This window comes from Corapipo altera, unplaced genomic scaffold (genome assembly GCF_003945725.1).
Source record: "Corapipo altera isolate COAL_440 unplaced genomic scaffold, ASM394572v1 1, whole genome shotgun sequence".
Classification (NCBI taxonomy): domain Eukaryota; kingdom Metazoa; phylum Chordata; class Aves; order Passeriformes; family Pipridae; genus Corapipo; species Corapipo altera.
In genome coordinates this window covers 27,880,327-27,900,890 of record NW_020884873.1, presented here as the reverse complement: position 1 = coordinate 27,900,890, position 20,564 = coordinate 27,880,327, and the positions used below count along the sequence as shown (strand labels likewise).

The 20,564-nt window shown below is 36.1% G+C and overlaps 1 protein-coding gene across 1 annotated transcript in view; it reads left to right on the top strand.

Moving 5' to 3' along the window:
• Positions 1-20,564, top strand: part of OTOGL (otogelin like) — an 89,208-nt gene that overhangs the window by 31,344 nt on the left and 37,300 nt on the right. Inside the window, exons 23-27 of the mRNA XM_027666674.1 lie at positions 599-737; positions 14,410-14,544; positions 15,017-15,163; positions 16,815-16,934; positions 19,094-19,210. Coding sequence (XP_027522475.1) covers positions 599-737; positions 14,410-14,544; positions 15,017-15,163; positions 16,815-16,934; positions 19,094-19,210 — 658 coding nt within the window. The remainder of the gene's footprint in view (positions 1-598; positions 738-14,409; positions 14,545-15,016; positions 15,164-16,814; positions 16,935-19,093; positions 19,211-20,564) is intronic.

Below are 20,564 nucleotides of genomic sequence, written 5' to 3'. Positions count from 1 at the left end.
AATTGCATTGGCAAATCAAATGAACGTTTACACTTACACAAGCAAAACTAGAGGATGCCAATACTACATTCATACAAATTTGTGTAAACCATTGAAATTAGCTGACAGGAATAGTATTCCTGCAAAATATCAACATTAATTTCTTAAACTCATTCCATACTTGTCTGATAACCTAAAATCTTACAGATAGCAACTGGAAGTATTTTGCTTTGAATATGTGCAGACCTTTATCAAAATTCCTTGAGAAAAAATAATATCCATGTTTTATGAACAAGCATGTTGTGGCATGGTGTCTTATCTATACTGGAGGCAGTGATGGAAATATTAACATAAGTCATGAAAAGTTTGAGATTTGAATTTATTTCTTAGGCAGTTTTACTGTTCATATGGGCTGATGGTAAAATGTTCAACACTTTTCTGCCATGGCATCACCAATAACTTCAGAAGCAATCCACAGATTAGCTCTCTGTTTCAAGAATTGTCTTCCGTTCATGAATTTCTTCATGATTTGAAATAAAGAACCCAAGAAAGCTTTTTTGAAAATATACAGAAAATAATCCTGTTATGAGAAGATAATGATTATTAGTTTTCCCTACAGTGTTTGTCGGAGAGGCATATTCAACTGCACCAGTTACCCCTGTCCTGCTGTATGCACTATTTATGGAGATCGGCATTATTATACCTTTGATGGACTGGAATATGATTATGTCAGTGACTGCCAAACTTACCTGCTAAAGGTAAGAGAGGATTGTTCATACATTTCTGTGTGTCCAAGTGAAAGTTTCCATGAAAGGACAAGTATTTTGAACACTGGGAGTTGATCTACAGAAACAAACATTAAGAAAACAAGTGTAGGAACAGGCGTGAAGGAAGAATCTGTAAATGACATTTTGTGCTCAGCTGTTTGAGAGCAGTAAATGGTTGTGTTCTTGCATATCTATGTGGTTTAGAGAAAAATAAAAACCAATGTTCTCTGTTCTACCTCAACCTTGCTTTCATCACAATGAGCAAAGAATAATACTATAGAAACTGTTAAAACTAGGTATAATCTATATTTATTTAATAATTATCTATAAACCCGGCTTGGCAGGGGGTCAGTGATGACTTCTGGCTTCTTGGAATTCTTCTTGAATGTAATCTGCATCAGATCTGGATTTTATGTGTATAATAATATCAAACACAATGATTTCATAATTCAACAATGAAATAATTCGTTGAATTTGTCTGGCCGCTACATGCTAATGTTCCTCACAGTACACATTTACAGTACATTGCTAGCCTTTTTTGTTTAAAAATACAATTACTGACATTTAGAAATATATTCTATTACTAAACGCACTATTGTTTATTATCATTGTTGCTATTTTTGAGGTGAAGAGTCTGTATTCTCAGTTATAGTAATATGTTTAGAAAAATACTCCTTTTCCTGACTGTTTAACCTTAAAAAAACCCCCAGTTTCTCAACAAGGACTACTACAAATAGCTTATTTCATGTATGCTTTAGTAGAGCATTCACAGCTGTGAAATAAAATAAATTGGTTCCAGATTTTTGAGTTTGTTTAAAAAGAAAAAAAGAAGAGAGGTTTGGTAAAGATAATAATACCTCAGAGCAAACTCTTATATAAAAGAGCTCTTACTCTTAGAGGTGTATGAACCTTTGTACAAACCTTCCTCCACTAAGATGTAAAAAACAGGGATTACTTTACCTGTAAAATCTTCTTGCCTGTATGATGAGATGGAAAGGTGGCTCGTCATTTCCTAATTCTTATGGTATCCATTCAGGCAGATTTGTAAGACAAATCCATGCTGCTTTTTAAAACTTTAGTGTGATACTGGAATGTTTTGCTTTTACGATCAAATGTCACCCGCCACTCTACTGTGTAAGAAAAAAACCTACCTGGAAACAAACCACGGGGAGCATTTGTCATCTGAGAATAAAGTTGGTAGGCAGATAATTAAGGCACATGGCACACTGTGGCCAATGGGCCATTCTTCAGGTGAACCTGACAGAAGTGATGAAAATGCTGCCTACATGGATTGCTTTTAAGACTTCTCGGACTTTTTTCAGCTTTTCAAGCTTTATTTTTTCCCCAAACTCAGCAAATGTGAGAAAGTGTAGCCAAATTTGTTTGTAATTTTTCTTTCTTCTTTAGTATATGGAAAACTTTCATGATCTATATTAAAGGACTCTTTATTACAAATTAGGCACAGTAAAATTGTATCTGGAACAGGTGATGTATCTGTGGGCTAATTTTTGACTGTGAAATGTTTGGAGTATTTTTAGGGGGAAAAAAAAAGGAAAAGAAACAAAGGATGGGATCATATGACAGATGCCCAAGAGCTTTGAGGGAACTAAAACACAGAACTGATGAACTGTGTGATGTGCAATCCTAGAATCAGAGGAATGGAAGATGGCAATATAACCAAATATTTTAAAAGGACTTAATGACTGAATTTTACAAGAACAGACCAATATGTCTGATTTACATATGAAGGAAATTCATATAAATTATAATAAAGAGAAATTACAATTGAAGAAGAGTTGCACACCCCCCCTTTTAAGAAGAAATTCATGCATGATCAATCTTCTTAGTTATTCCAAAGACAATAAATATATGGATAAGGATAGTCAAGTCAATGTGTGTGTATTTTACCTTAAAGACCTTTTTGAGAAAGATTTCAACAAATATTTTTTAGAGACTAGTTTCTTATAGGATGAAAATGAGGATTCTTTGAGATATGAAGTCACAGAATGACAGAATGGGTAAGGTTGGAAGGGACTAACAGTGGGTCGTCTGGTGCAACCTCCCTGCTCAAGCAGGGTCATTTCAGAGCACATGGCACAGGATTGCATCCAGACAGGTCTTGAATATCTCTAATGAGGGAGACTCCATAACCTCAACAATCTGTTCCCGTGCACAGTAAAGTTCTTCCTCATATGCAGGTGGAACTTCCTGTGCATCACTTTCTGCCTGTTGCCTGGCACCATGAGAAGAGCCTGACTTGACACTCTCCCTTCAGTCGTCTCTTCTCAAGGCTGAACAGGCCCAATTCCCTCAGCCTTTCCTTGTAAGAGAGATGATCCAGTCCCTTAATGGTCTTTGTTGCCCTCGGCTAGACTAATTAATAGTCTGAAGTTAAAAGATAGTGGCCTTTGCTTTTTAGAACAGAAAAATCCTGCTGGCATCACACAGGGATCTGTGCTTAGACCTGCATTCAGCATCTACAGAAACAATTTTGAAAAGGTGGTGTGAGGATTGAGGTAGAGTATGCTGATGATAAAGAATCAGTCTGAACAGCTGAAACAAAAGGTTCAGAAGATCTTATGGCAGAAAACACTACATAATAAAATGGAAGATGAAATTCAACAGTGAAATATGCTAATCAATGAACACAACCCCCCCCCCCCTCGTAACTACACTACCATGAAGATAGGCACTAAAGTAGCTACTATTATGCAGGAATAGAATTTTATGTGAGAAAAAGAAATGAAACAGATGTAATTGACATCTTCATAATGGCAGCCTGAGTGATAATCTGGTGTCATCTGTTCTGCAATTTCATATATGCTTTTATTTGCATGTACACAGTTACACTACAGTTGTACCACATACTGATGTAGTTAAGCTATATTATATATGCAGACTTGATGGTATAATGAGGTTGCTCTTGTTTGAAATACACTTTTTTGTTCCTAGAGTAGAGGTCTTGATGTCTCTCTCTCTAATCTCCTTCCCCTGTATTATGGTCGAGTGAATACATTTTTAATAGTAGTATCTGAGTAATACAATGAGTCTACCTTGAGCTACTATTTGTTCAGAAGGTATGCAAGAGAGTCCTGTCTCTTATAGCCTGTTATCCAAACAGGGAAGCTTGATGAAAGGTGGGAAAATACATATATATAGCTGTAAAAGTTTAAATGCCTTGCCTAACCTCTTGGCAGGCACAGCTGTCCAGGGCAGCAGCAGGGCAGCACCTAAACCATGCAACCTGTTCTACAAACCAATGTTTTCTTTTTTTTTTTTTTTTTAGTACAATCACAGAATCATAGAATGATTTGGGTTGAAAGGGTTCTTTAAAAATCATGTAGTCCAATCCCCCTACCATGGGGCTGTGTATGCTGTGTGCTTCATGTTCCTTGCCTGTAAGGTACTACAGAACATCGTAGATTTGATAGCTGCTAGTACACATTCCATTGATTTAATGGTGGTTTGCAGTGCTGTTACAAGGCTGGTTTTTATGGATAAGGTGTGAAATGCTCACCAGACACTTTAAATTGAAGCAGCTGAAGTGGTTGTAATATTGTATATACAACACTGTATATACAATATTTGTATTTGTCCTTTCACTTTTACTAACCTTTTTCCTGTGAGAAGTGGACAGCTTTGTCTCTGCTTACTTATATACTCTAAACAAAGGTATTGTAGCAGTGCAATAAAGGAAGTTATAGCTACAATAAATTAGTTGGCATACTTGCTCTTCCCAGATGTAGAAATGAGTGCAACAATCTGAATCTGATGTCCCTAGTGGCATGATAATATGTGGTTCCCATACATGTCACCAACCCTCACTGTTTGATTTGGCCATTGGCCTCCCTAAATGTGATCTGTTAGAACAACTATTTGATTTGTCATTGTATTGCACTGTACCAAGCAAAGAACTCAATCTTACCTTTTATTATGTTTTAATAAGGAGCTCTTGTGCTCTTGTGGGAGAAAAATCAAATATCAACTTCTAGCCAATTATGAAACTTCAAGCTTTGTTTTCAACATCAGTATCATCTGTCAGGCCTTTTTGTTTAAGGTGACAGTAGGTGTATGAAAAAGCCCTTTATAACTAGTTCAACAGATATATCCATCTCTCAGAAAATTGCCAAGAAGATTTAATGCAGCAACTAAGAAAACTAGGGCAGTAATGTCTCGTGAAATGATACCATCATCCTTATCAAGGAATTAGGAGTTATGTTACACACCAAGAAGTCACTGTATAGATAGATGACATTCACAGAGAAGACATCAATATTTACTTCTAATATTTTAAAACCTCAGTAATTTCAAAGGTAAAAAAAAAAAAAAGTCTTAGCAGACCAACTTGTTTATCAGTGTAGATCATGAAAACACTTCATTTTATCTAACCTAAATATGAATGATGATTTTAAAGTCAGACAGTTTCTTAACTAAACTATTTAAATATCTTGTTTTCTTCTATTTTTTGCTTATTTTTTGTCTTTGATGATGCTACATTCTTTCCCAAACAAAATGATGTTATTTTTCTGATAAACTTTTACTGTGTGTTATTAGTAGTTGTGGTCTCTTTCTTCCAATTGCTGGTTCATAGACTTCTGCTTTTAAAGAAGAATTGCTGTCTTTCTATAAGTGTTGGCATTTTTCTAGTTTTGTGGTGGCTTTCAATCCTGCAGCTCAGTGTCTTTATTAATGCTTATAGGGTCTGTGCCCTTGGAGCACCTCAGATGTGTTCTCTTCCATGAAGCAGAATTATACTTTCTCTGCTTTGGGGGAGACACCAAGGAAGAGTTTAGATGGATAGTCTACCCATCAGAATATCCTCAAATGACAGACAGAATTGTTGCAATGTTCTGCTGCAATGCTTATCTGCCTTTTAAAAAACCACAAAAAACCCCACTTCAGTATTTCCACTAACGTTAGTAGGTTGTCAGTAAGGTCCTAGAGCAGAGAAAATGACGGAATGTTTTTTTCCTATATCCTGAAAGATGGAAGTCAGCATAACTAAGCCCTCCTCCTCAAGTATTCCCATTTTATGGATAAGTCTTAACATAAATGATGCGATAAAAATATTTTCACTTTGCACTTGACATTGGGCGTTTGACAATTTTAAAGTCATCTTTTTAATCTTTTCGATGCAACCGTGAAGGTTCTTTTAAAGCCAAAGTTTGTTGGACAATTACAAAAGCAACAACCGTTTGATCCATTTGATCAACTAATTGACCCATTATGCCAATTAGAATTGCAGGTGTAAGTCTTTTGGATCTGGAGACATCACATGAGAGCCCATTTGTTAAGGCAGAGGTTCATTTAACAAAACATGCACGACCTTGGGAACCAGTGCAACAGTTTCCCAAATGATTATTTTATTGATGAGGAGTCCCCAGAATAGATGCCTGGTCTGCCCTGAGGAATACAGTAAAGCAGCTTGTTTCTTGCATTCTCCTTCTTTCGTAACTTGAAGCAAGTTCAAACCTCTTAGTTAATGATACTTTTATTAGAGTGCTTAATACAGAGGTTGGTTGATGCACTGATAATATTTTAGCCATTCCTTGCTGATGTATTTATCTTGATTGGTAAATTTGTTAAATGATGACTAGGCGTAAGTTAGAGCAGTCACACACAAAGCAACAAGTTTTCAGTTACTCATTTGTCATAGCTGAGGAGTCAGAAGTAGCTTTTATCCCTTCTCCCCTTATTATATCTGTTATTTTTTGTGCAGCTTTTTTTCAACATCATTTGTGCCAGGTAGCCAGTCTGTAGATCCATTAAATTGGCAAACCTGTAGAATTAAATATTATTTTGCACAATCTCTCTCATAACCTATTTGTAAAATAAATACATTCTTCTTGCTGTTAGTCATCCTATGGAGGATTAAAGTTGAAGATTCCTGGTTAATTAACATTGTCAAGCTGACTATTCATAGTTAAGGCAAATGATTTCTTTTAATAGATTCTGAAAATTTTAATGGGAAAGTAAATAATGTTGAATTTGAAATTATAAATGTTTAAAATTGGACATCATACTCTAATTTTCATCTTTTATAATAAATAAATAAATAAATAATATAAATAAAACTGTTACATGGGGTTACAATCAGAATGCCTTAAATTTTTCAATTAAAATATCTAATCCTCAAACCACTATCCAGCAAATAGTTTCATGAGTAAGTGATGTGCCAAAATATGTCCACCTAAAACACTTGTCATATAATTTATAGCAACAATAATTGTGTAAAAATAATGATGCATTTCTTGACAAGTTGTATAAAAATTTGTGTCCAAACAAGAGAGACTACACTTCAGTGAAAATATTATTTACTATGAATAAATTGTGAGGAATACAAATAGTCTGTTTTCCATCAGTCCCATAATTTCAGAGGAAACCTTTCTGGATGCCCTCTTTTTTTTCTTGGATCTCTGGAAGTCCTTTAAGGGTCAATAACAAACCCTTTCCATCTCTGTCTTCAGCTGTACCTGTTTTTCTATTTGCTCTATTCTTTCTATGAGCAAAAGATCTGATTACAGTTGGCAATGGATTTATGCTCTGGTTCCATTTTCTTCAGATCAATGATTTCAGACTCAATTACCTCTACATGCCTTTCTGTCTCCCCCACTTGATTCTCCAGACCATTAAATTATGCCGTGAATGAATCAATTTTATTCTCCAACAAAGGAAAGACTTCTTTCAATTTGTGCAGATTAGCATGGAGGGCTTCCAGGAAAGGCTTGGGGAAAAGTTTCTTACTATGAGAATGGCAATCTGGAGGCGGTGTGTTCATTGTGTGACTCAGAATTTGGATCTTCTTTCTGAGGACCTTGCCATTTAGTGACCACAGAGCTTGAAGAAAGTAACCTTTTGCCTCGAATTTCTGATTTTGCATCCGTGTTCAGCATCCAATAGCCCTTTGGCTATACTGACTCTCAAATGTTTTACTCTGACGGCTGCCTGAAAATGCAGTTCCCTGTAAGAATGACTGCCTGAGTTGGAGAGCCTCTGGTGGGTATAGCTTTGTGGACTGTTGATACAGCACAGTAAAAGATAAACCCCAGCATCATGTGCTGTAAAAGATAAACCCCAGCATCATGTGCTGTTGCTTCAGGAAGCTGTATGGTGTGTTGGCAGTGGTAAAATGAAAGCTCTTTGTTGTGTTTGAAGTGGTGGGAAGCTCAAGCTAGTCACCTATGGATGCCGCCTAGCAGTTTATAGCCTCTGTCTCTGGTTGTTGTCAGTGAGCTACACGAAGTGTGAATTAAATTTACTTTGACTTAGATCAGGACACAAGGTTTGGTTGTTTGTTTTTTTTTCCTGAATGTATAGGAACTAAACTTCAGCAGTGTAAATGAACACATTTAACATTTTTTATACTGAAAAACATAAAAACTTTGTGCAAGTTCTAGCTTTCTAGCTCCTGCCATAATTTCCTGGAGCTCTTATCCTTTTTTTCCTGTTATATTGTACTTTATCTTTACAACCAACAATGATAAAATATTGACATTTGTCTTGCACTTATTAGTAAAACAACACTAACAGGTTTCATAAAAATACATGTTTAGATATCAAAACTAACACCAGCAACTGTGCTGCTGATTTGTAATTCAGAATAGCTCATGTTACATAATGCGTCACTTGGAAACAAATATTCAAATGTTCCCAAATCTGCAATCTGCAGACGGTCTCACTTTTAATTAGACAGGAATTGAAGTAATGTGACCTGTACAAAAGCCAAATCTGATACGCAAGCGGGCAAAGATAGGTAAATGAAACAAAAGGAAATTTACTTTAAATGACCTTTTCTCAAAACTTTTGGTATGGTTCTCTTAAAATATAAAAAAAGAAAAACGAAACCTTTCCAGTGATCTCTATCTGATTAATCAACTTTTTCAAAATTAAGAAACATTGAGTTAGAACAAGGTTCTATTTTAAGTAGATAAAATAAAATATTTGCTGTCATCTATTTTCATTATTAGCCGTAGATTTAAAAAAATTATTTGGATTTCATTGTTGACAAAACCTCAGAACATCCAACACCTCTATATTGCAATAAAATCTTCTACAAAACCACCTATGTATAATAAAGAAAATATTATATAATGCTATATTTTTCCTATTGCTTGTATACATACATATATGTGTGTAAACATGCTTGTAATACATCTTTCTCGAGTTTTGACAGTTTATTCTGCTGGAGATGTATCCTTTTCAGAAGTCGCTTTTAAAGAAATAGGAAAGAATTATCATGGATGCATTAGCAAACATCTGGAAGTTGTTTGAGGATGAGTCAGTAACTGGAATAATCTCACTCCCCTTGAAATTTCATTAGTGAATCTACTCAATCATGTTGCACTCCTCCATTTCTACTCAACTGTGCTAAAAAGCTAAAAATGTGTCGTGTCTTACAAGTGTATTGCAAGCTTCCTCGTCCCATTTTAGGTGAAAATAATCTGCAGCCATGTAGATGCAGAGGAAAAGAAAATTTATGTGCATGTGTGTAAGCAATTTAGTCATCAGTTTCTTAGGTCCTAAATGTGTAGGGGTTTTTGTTTGTTTGTTTGTTTTTTCTTTTTTTAATACTTGTATAGAAATGCATAACATCAGTGGGGAAAAAAAGTATTATTACTATTCCTTTCCTCTCTTTTCTCTCTCCTGTAAGAGGATCACCTACTATCTTTCCTGTAGTATTTTTTCCCAACTTTCACGTGGATTTCTCCCCAAACTGAGACAATGTGTATCAGTGCCATCTGTTGACTCCAAGTAATATTGCTTCATTGCTTTAATAGCTATGGGAAAGAACATTTGATGATACAAATTTGTGCAGAATGCAAAAGCAGGGATGAAATAAAATTACATGGAATGTATATATATAATTTTGAAAAGGTACAGGAGAAATTTGTGCAGCAGGAAAACAAAAGAAGTCTTTCAATAAGAGATGCTTCCTGGTGTAAATTAAAATAAGTTTTGCACAATTAATGTGTTTTTACTGATCATTTGGCAATCAAGTCCCCAGTGTAATGGCACAAGAAACTAACAGCAAGTACATATCAGGTGCCAAGGCATTTTCCTGCTCTCCAAAACCAATTAAATATTTATGCCCAAGTGCTCACTAAATCTGGGCTAAGATGTTTTACTTCTCCTAGGATCAATCTTACTAGAGGTAATAGTTTCAGTTGTTAAGTTCCTTCAGAAGAAATTCGGAGCCCAGTAAACAACAACCAAATGAATTCTGACTTCCCATAAAATCTCCTGAAATGTGAGGTCTGAACAGAGCTAAGGGTATCTCTCTGAAATATGTCCAAAGGAGAAAGCAAATTCTACTTTTTTAAATTACTGTATATTTTTTCTGTATTTTTAGAGCTTTTCGCACTTGTTTGTGTGGCTAGAAAACATCTAAAGTGTCATTAAAACAAAAGGAAGATAGTACTAATCTGTTTCCAGTATGTCCTTAGATGCCTTTATGTCCAACCTAGTTTGCAAGTTAGTATATTGTAGGGAACAAACCAAAACCAATGGGTAAATCGGGGTATTAAGAACGGAATGAGTCTTTACGCTGAACAGTTAGAGATTTTAATGAAACTTTCAAAGAAATAAATACAGCCACTTTTAAATTGTCCTCTCCCAGGCTGCATTTTGACTATGTAAGCACACTGTACAGTACTGTAATTGGTTAAAAGGGATAGGAAATTTCTAATAGGACATTGAAATAGAAGGTTCATAACAAAAATAAACTCTAGCATTCCCAAGCACTGCCAAAAAAAAAAAAAAAAGAAAGAAAAAAAAAAGAAAGAGAGAGAGAGGAAAAAGGAAAGCAGTGCTTTGCTTTTTTGACTAGGAAGAAATATGGAAAAAAAGTGCAGCAAAGTCTAGAAAAAGAATGTCCTGAGAAGTGGGACTGACAATGAGCTTTTGACTGACTGCCCAGAGCTGTGACTCTGTCTTTTCTGTTGCTTGGCAACTCCATGTTATCACAAAGAAACTGACATTAAGTTGGAACAGACTGGATATGGTAATTTACGTGGGAAGATACTCTTGCAGTGGGAAAACCATTTTATTTCTAGTTTCTGTCAGCGTAAGTAGGTTTCACATGATGAACTGTAGTACATCCCCTGTTGGGTGCATTTTACCTAAAAAGGTAAAGAGTGACTGCCTTGGAAAAAGACTGTGCAGAAAAAAACCCCAAAACCAACAAAAATCCCCACCTTGTTATTCATTAGACCTGCTCCTAGTGTCTACTCAGACATTTCTTCTAGTGGTAGTGACAAACACTTGTTTTCGTATCTGTGTGGATTCAGTGCAGATTGGAGATGGAACTTGATCATTATCATTTATACTATTACATTCCCTAAGAACTCTTGAGATTTGCCTAAGACTTCACTGTCTTATATAAACATTAAAAAAAGATCCTCATTTTATCTAATAGTCCTTTCTTTTGCATTGGCAGTAGTTAAGTACTCAATTTCAATTGCACTTTATTTTTGATTTGTTGAAAGAGGAGGCTGCATGTGCAGCAGTTATAGAATAACTTGAAGACTGTGATGGAAGTAATGGCAAGAATATGTATGTAGAGCAAATATTTTTGTGAAAGCTTTGAGCCGTAAGAGATCTGTAATCCATAATAATTTTTTTGTGTTTGGGTTTAGCTCTAATGTTTAATTAGAAAAAGAGAAAGCATAGATTACTTAGGATTTAATGCACAGCCCTTTTTTCTTAAATATCTGGCTTACTCATACTGAACCACCACCACTGTCTCTCCGCATTTCCATACTGCATCATTTCTAGTAATTTAACACCATCATGCAGTCCTACAAGTAAGGAAGCACTTCACATGTCTTCAGGACTCCTTGTTCTGGCTTTGGTCAGCAAAACACTTCCTGGCTCCGGGCTTCTCTCTATTGCAGAGTTAACTTGAAAAATAACTCAGCTTTGCCCTTGGCTCAAATCCCAACCATACACAAAAGCTTCTGACTTGAGTATGGTGATGCTGTTCAGCTGAAGGGATTGGCCTGGACTGTCAGGCACAGCCAGCATCTTCAATTAGCATAGCTAATACAGCTACCCGCTCCTGCTTCAAGGACTTGCCTTCATTGCCAAAAAAGGTGTATTTTTACTGTGGGATAATTAGCCTGATTTAACTATCCTTATTTAAAATCAAGGCCTCCATGTGTTTTCTTACAGTGAAGACAGTGCTCCCTATTAACTCAGAGTGTTCCCTTTTGCTGATATTAGGTTAACTGAAGAGGAATTAATTCTGCAATGAAAAGAGCCCACAATGTCTTAGACATCAAATAGACCCAGAGACTGCAAGCAAAGTCCTTCTCTGTATACTGAGTCATGGTGGGGAGGTAGCTTCCTTGTTCACTTTTCATTTGGCCAGATACAAAATGTATCAGCTTGTATTCTGTCTACAAAACTAATGAGATTGTCTCCTTTTTTATTTACAACATCACCTCCAATAAATCCAAAAATGCTCTAGGCTGTTACCTGACTTGGAGGGGAATAATTGTTGTACTGACTCAAGCAGCAAGCCTGGCTTAATTGAAACACAGCGTATTTCCCAATAAGGTTGTGACCAATTTTATTCTGACTGCAACCTAAAACAACTTTACAACAGAATGGAACAGATCAACTTTTATTTACCTTGAAGCTTTCGATACTTTGAAACTGAATTCCTCTGCTAAATCATGGAGAACTGATTTCCTACATCCCCTTACCACTAAGCAGTTAGTGACTAACTCTACTCACTGTAACTATAGTCTTCCAAGCTAACTGCTGACAAATACCATCTGTTTCTTAAGCCCTGGCATTAGAGTAACACAGAGCTTGCAGACAGTCTTCCACACCTTGTGTTTATTGCATTAGCTCATGCCTGCTGTAGAGTGTTTTCTATGCCAAGTAGCAGCAACCTCTGGCTTGTGGGCCATGCTAGACTAAGGGCAGCAAAACTGTAACACCTCCTCTGTGTGGCAAAAAAACCCCTCTACACTTTCTATCATCTGGAGTTGAGTTTGGTTTTATTTCAGTGTTCTTCAGAGAGCTTGGTCACTAAGACCTTTATTAAGAAAAAACATACAAACTGCTTCCTATAGCACCTGTATTTTCTGTATGCAGTGCTCCTCACCAGTGAGGAAAATTTGCTGATTTTTTTAAAAAAATTCTTGAGTTCTGATGAAAAAGGAAAAAATAAGGGTACAAATGCAAGGAGTGGTTAGGAGTAAACAACCAGCACCTTTCAGGAGTACACTGACCACAGGAGGGAGCAAAGCTCCGGGGAGAAATGCTGTGGGCACAAACCAAGGCAAGGGATCCCTCCCATTACGGCCAAGAGGAGCTCTCCAAGAGGGATGCTGGGAGCCAAGAGGAGTTCCCAGAACCGAGGAAGTTCCCATCTTGCCCACCATGGCTATTAGCACCTGCAATTATTTTCATCAAATCATAGTCTCGGAGAGTGTCTAAAGGACCATGGGTGTAAGAAGAGGAGTTTAAACATCTTTGTTCCCAGCACTACCCAAGTGTCCCATATAAGACTAGATGACTCGGTGGGTGAGGTATATAGCTATTTTATTTCATAGCTGTCTTATCTTTCATTTTTATTTCATAGCTGTCTCAGGTTTGTGATGACTGTAGGACTGAATTCCATTAAAAATTAAACCAGAATCACAAGCACTGTTATTGGCTCATATTAATATTATGAAGTTAACTCTTTCAAGTAGTTTCTTTAGTTACAGCTGCTTGTTGATTTGCAAGGATTGGTACAGAAATGAACTGGAAAGCAAATTAAAATAAGAAATAGTAAGAGTAAGTTAACCTTGGTTTTGTTTGTGGTAGTGTTATCAACTCTGAAAATATAGTTTTCCTCCGCCAAGGTGCAGGAGACAGAAGAACCACAGAACCATGGAAGCTGTAGGTGAATAAACAGACGTGTTAAGCCAAGGTACAAAAGTGATTTTTTTGTGCCTGGAATTCAAAATTAATTTACAGACTGGAGAGCCAAGAGGTATGGAGTTAGGAATGTAATAGATTTGAATTTTAGGTACTAAAATACCAGTAAATCAAAAGACGACAAAGTATTCAAATCTTCTAAAAGTAGAAAAAACCAACACCCCACAAACAAAAATATCAGCAGAAACCTTTGCCCCCTCCAAGAACACTGAGTATGACTCATGGTTTTGTGAATTTTGATGGGTGGAGGTACAAAAACTGTTCTATCCACTACTGACAGATGGTAGGATTCTTGGTTTTAAAAATATGAAAACAGCTTGATCTCATGTACCTTGGTTTAAAAATAAAGCTTTTTTTATAGCATGTCTCAATTTTGACAACCTCACTGAGCCATAAATATTCAATTCCATGTATAAGCACATTTTAAAAGCCTAAACTAGACTTTTATTTTAGAGGTAGGCTGATCCTCTGAGTTTGTGAAGTCCTCAGGAAAAGGAGTCACAGCTGAACATAATGGCTCTTTGTGTTTAACTCCAAAGTTTGAGTTGTTTGTGGGTTCATCTTTGAATTTAAAAATCCATTTCCTTGTTTGGTAACTTTCTTAAATTTATTTAAAAAATGTGGGAATACCAAATTATCCATCTTTTTGTGATTGTAAGCCTAGAATAAATCTGCAGGAGTGAAATGCAATTGAATGTGTAAGTAACATGATTTCTTCTTAATGTTGCAGAGCACAGATAACTCAAATGTATCTATAATTGCTCAAAACAAAAAGTGCTTTGACAATGATATTGTTTGCTCAAAGAATGTTTTCATCACTGTTGGAGACACTGAGATTTATTTTAGTGAACCTTCTGAGAAGCAGGTTAGTTAATTTCTTTCCTTTTTGGGTTACCCTTTAAGATAAGCATTGCAAATTTACAGCTCTAAAGGAGCATGTTTTTGGAAAGCGTCTCTCAGTCTGAGTTAGTATAATACAAGTGCCTAGGCCTGAATAAAGCAGCAGGTCCCAGGACACATCTTTTTTTTTATTGCTTTTTTCAAGTTCTACCTGTCCTACAAAGAAGACTGCTCAAAAATCTCAAGGAGTTGAAACCTATTGGCATTTATGAGTTTCTTTCCACTTGGTTTTGAAAGAGAAACCAAAGTAAAAAATAAAAGCAAACTTGAAAAATTGAAAAGACAAAATATCAAAGTATTAAAAAACATTTCTAGTAATATTGATTCAGCTATATGCTAAAGATCAAGTATTCTTCAATATACACTTTGTAGATAACTGGCTGTATACCTTGGTGGAATTACTTTATTAGATCTTAATAAATATTCATTTCTGTCAGAAGACCTTAAGGGAACAGGAAAACAAATCTAAATATCAGCTTTGGAAGGCTGGATATTATACTGTGATACACTTTCCGGAACAGGACATTACAATTCTGTGGGATAAGAAGACTATGATGCATGTTAAAGTTGGACCTCAGTGGAAGGTGAGCCAAAATAAAAACCTGAGATTTTGTGTAGCTTCTCTATATCACTAATGTGATCTCTTATTGAATAATTGTGATTGTCTTTTCTTCAAGACTAGCTTTCCCAGTGATATAGCTGTTTATCATGGTGTTCAGCTGCTAGCATTTCCCAGGTAAGAAGAGATGGAGAACGTGGCTTCTGAAGAGAAACAGTGGTTCCTACATGCACGTTTACTCTGTTGCTCCACACGTTGCAACCTTGGAGACAGGCAGGGATTCAGCTCTGACTCAGAGATACTTTGGGGACTGGAAGGAAGAGTTAGTTTTGAGTTACCCAGTTCACTGCATTTTTTCTTAATTCCATATCTAGTGAGGGGGAAGACGGCAGGTTTATAGCACAGATTGGATTAGACTGATGATGGAACTGCACCCTGAGATGTAATAGAGGCTTTTGAGATGAAGAGATGTAGTCATATCTTGGGTTTAATTTAAGAAGACAAGACACAGGAAAGGATTTTGACAAAAACTGACATTTAAACCTAATAGGTATATTGAGACAGGGTTCAGCCATGATTCAGGGAAGAATACGAGGCTCCGTCTCTTGCCAGTTGCTCTTCTCTTTTCCATTCCTACATCGTCGTCTGTCTTGGTGTCTCTGTAACTCAGTTTTTGGGTCCTGGCAGAATAACCTTATACATGCATTTCAGAATTACATTTATGTTTTGTTTCAAACATGAACACATGTATCAAGATGGGACTCTTTCAGCAAAAGAAAAGAAAGCATGCTATGCTAGAGTACAGTATCAGATTTTTCAAAGTGTAAGTCAAAGCTATAATGACCATCTAATGTGGTATTAAAGCAAAATTATTATAGGCTTTTGTCAAAATAACCATAAAATACTTACTTCACCTACAAGCTGATTTATCATCAATAAATACACAGAGTGAAAAAAAAAAAAAATCTCCTGTTTTTCAGTAAGCTAGCAGGGAGGTGAGTTCTACAGGTTGCATGCAGGAACACAAATAATTCCAGCTCTTTCTGTTTCCAGTGACTCTTCCAGAAGCTGTAGTTTAGTTAGATAATGTCTGCAGCAGACCTTAAGAAAAAAGAATTTATTAGCAGGAGCCACAGCACTTTAGAAATCCAACCCTACTTTTTACCGTTGTGCAGAAATTTCTATTTTCCTATATATTTATATTTGCATGCATGTATATATACTTTTTCCATCAGCAGCACATGCCCAACACCAGAAATCTGCAGCTGTCTATGTTACTACAAATATTCTTGCTATTGTGAGCTAAAATTAGAAGCAGCAAGTTTTAATGACAATAACTAGTCAGACTTCACAATCATGAGGTAATTCACCTGAACTTTTGACTTTTGCACTGGATGCACTACTAAGCTTTCAGGAGAATTATTACTAGATTCCAGTCCATTTTTACAGGCAGACAGTAAGAACAGGTTCTGGAAAACAAGAAGAAATCCACTGATGTCTCTTAATAAGATATTTGCAATATGGAACCTTAAGAATAGCAGTGTCAAATATTTTTAAAGTATAAGTCAGAATTGCATTCAGCTTTTTCAGTTAAAAAATGTTACATTCCATGTGTGTAATTGTACCAATTATTGACTGTCAGTTTATAAGAAAAAAAATTTCTTCTTCTCTTCCAGGGTAAATTGGCAGGTTTGTGTGGAAATTTTGACAGATATACTTCAAATGATCTGACTACATCAAACAACCTGGAGGTGAGAAATGCACAGGTGTTTGGAGACAGCTGGGTATTAGGACAGGTAAGTCCCGAGTTCAGTAAAACATTAGAGAAAAAAGATGATAATTTTAATTTATAAATGAGCACAGTATAAGCAAATGATGCACAGATATTTTCTAAACTTATGGTCACTGCATAAGAGGATATTTTAATTTTTATGTGTTTAGATGTGAAATGTGTTAAGGTCTTGTGTTATAGCAAACACATACTGAATTTAAATGAAAGCAAAAAATCTCTTCAGGGAAGAATATGTTTTCCCCTATGTAAGACAATTATTATAGTTATCTGGATTTCAGTTTTCTACAAAGTTAGGTACATTGCTTCTGTTATTTTTGATTCGTCCCAGTTTTAGAAACAAATGTAATTTCTCTGGTGTTAGAGGCACCAGGATACTGAAAGTAAGTGGAACCTGAATGCTGGGAAAAAAGGTCTGGAAAAAAGTTTCTTTCTGAACACTGAAAAAAAATGATTTAGTTTAATTGCAGTTTGTGAACAGAAAATAAACTGACAAACCAGAGGTGGTGATGGGATGGGAGGAAAAGGCTCAGAACAGCAATAGACACAGCCAATATGGAAACTTGGTTTCTGAGGGGAAGAAAGGGGGCTGTAGAGAGTGGATGATGCAACTGGGTTTTATAACACAGAAGAATAGGTATTTTTTTCCTTTGTGCTGAAATGATGTAAAGTTTTATAACCTTGTGAACCTCCCGGAAAATCAGTATTTATAAAACACTCCTTTTGGATGTCTGTCAGAACCAGTTTTTAATTTGTTGTCTCCTTGACACAGCAGAAAGATGAACAAATATCTCTTGTCTCGTGAAAGAATGCTTTGGAATAATGATTTTGAGGCTTTTCTGCCTCCATATCTCCCTTTGAATGTGTTTTGTTCTACATAAAATGTTTAAATTGTGTGAGCAAGCAAGGCAAGTGTGTAGTGTTGGTATTTATATTGCTCATCTGGAAGGTCGTAGATAAACAAATGTGTATGAAGTGTGTGAATTTTTCTTTGTCATTTTATCAGTTCAATGGCTGCTTTAAAAAAGTGTGTAGTGTTTGCATAGCACATTAACTTCTAGGGTATTATGGCCTTTGCTTACGCAGCTCAAATTTCCATGTGCCTTTTTGTGGCCATATATATATATATGTATTTGTTAAATCTTGTGTGATCTCCTGATCTCAGTGTCTCCCAGAGCACTTAGGATCTAAGTTCAGCCTTGGCCTCTCTGGTAGCCTCTGCTCAGTCAGATACTTCATCTGGCCCTGCAGTAGGCCTCAGGGATTTTTTCAAAAAAGACCCTTGGCCTTTGTAGTGATGTATCCTGTACTGTAAAGGAGTATTTGATAGCTGGAGGCCTAGAAGCCAGTTCTGTTACTGGGAATCATGCTTGCATTAGCACTGTGAAGCATGGGATGCTTTCAGGGCTTCTCCCTTCTGGGAGTGGCACCCCATCCCCTCACAGTCGTGTCTGAGCAACTGCACAGGAGGGCAGTGTAGGTGGACAACTGCACTGCAGCTAAGGCTGCTTTTGGACACTCCAGTGATGCCTATGGATTCATCGTTACACCTTCCTGGGCTTCTCTGCTGCACCAAGAGAGCATGGATGAACTCACGTTCTCTAAGCTGAGTGTCATTTTGTTATATTTTTCTGTTCATTTGTTTTTCTTTTTGAAGAGAGACTTTAAGTGAGGGAGTTGTATCTCAGCCATTTTTGAGTTATCATGATGATCTTTGACTCTTTTTTTTTTAATGGGTTGCTCCCTTCCTACTGCTGCTTCTTTATTTGAACTTACAGGGCTAAAGCCATCCACAGTGTGACTCCATTTAAAGTCAGCGCAAAACCACCCAGGATGGATTTGGACCATGTATTTGTTTGTGATGTTACAGTTGGTTGCTCTGGTAATGATTATAATGTGTCACAAAGAAAACATTTTGTCTTAATGCACTGAGCAGACGGCAGGAACATTTTAGTACTTCAGAACAAAACACAAAGATTCTTTTTTTGTCAAAACACTTTCAATTATAACAACAAATCAGGGAAAGAGGATGATGAAGAAGATAGTATTTAAACTTTTGTTTTCTGATTATGCAAGTATTGAATTATATGATACTATAGTGTATCTGAGTCTGTGATAAACACACCTAACTATAAAATATTTGTGGCGTTTTTGCTCGTTTTCAAGTGCAAGAGCCCAAATGAAACGCTGAGACCATGTGATGTACATCAGAGCAAGTTCCCTTATGCCAAAAAGGAATGCTCAGTTTTATACAGTGATGTTTTTGCACCTTGTCGCAATGTGGTAAGTTTATTAAATATCCAAGATATTCTGTCATGAAAATAATAAAATTACAGTAATTAATTTCTTCTTGCCATTCCCCTCAGTCTGAATGTCAGGGAGGATACAGAGCAAAGCCCTGCAAGTATCTCTTTGAGGGTAGGCTATGTTTGTGCAGAGCTCCTCATTCCTTTCAAGACTGGAGCCTAAACATAATAGCAATAACTGGGAGTTGTGAGTTAGTAGACTGAATAATGAAAGTTATGTTCTCTTTAGATTTTATTCATACCTTTTATTTTTATAGTAGCTAAATTTTTAAGACTTTTGTATATATTGCAGAATTCTAAAGTTAAGTATGTAAAGTTAAACATGTGTAATGTACCTACAGCTTATCTCAAATGGTGTTATTTTGTTAATTATCCTGTTCAATATAGAAAGAAATGTGAGAAATCCAAATTTCAGCTTCAGAGCTATTGATATTTTTAGTTAGTGGACAGCTCATCATCTGCTTTTTATCAAAACTCTGAGGTTTGGTGTCCTTGTTTTCCCAATACCTGTCTGAGCCTGGAACTTGAGTTACAAGAATGTCCTTAGGTCAGTCTAGACAAGATGGGGACAACAACAGCTTTTGTGGTAATCTTTTGTTCCATTTTAATCCACCTTTTATCAATGCAAAACATGCTTTATACATTTTTCCCTGTTTCTGATTTTAGCTTCCCAAAGGTGTTTAGGTACTTCTTTACACCTGGGCAAGCAAGAACTGCTATAACATTTTGTCTCAGTCTCTTATTTTCTTTATGACTATTAACACTAAATACTTAATATTAGATGTCACAGCTGAACCTCCTGACTTTCAAATCTGAAGTTTGATATGAACATGGTTAGGCATTTGCCTGTGTAGGAGGTTGCAGTAGCTTAACCCAAGAGATTTATTAGTGTTGACTTAAGTTACTATGTAAAGAATTTTTTGAGCATGTGCCTGAGAACATAGTGATGAGTGTATTTTAGAAGTGACAAGTAATAAATAAAAATGGAACTTCTGAGAGTTTTTAAGAAGCTGTATTATCACAACTCATAAAGAAAGATGTTTTCTCTTGAATATTCATTTTCTATATCTTATCCATGTTGTGATGAAAATTTGAAAACATTACGCCAAAAATTTAGCATAATTATGTTAAAAAATGTATGTCAGGTGCAAAACATAGTCAAGTATTTTTGCACATGCATATGTATCTTCTATGGGACAGCCTGTAAAGCAAACATCTTTCATGTGTTTTTAAAACCTATTTATTAGCATGTGAAAATACAGCTCCTGCAAATGCAATGTAAAGTGACCTCCTATCAAGGGCATCTGCAACAGACTGCTAGCTACAGGGGT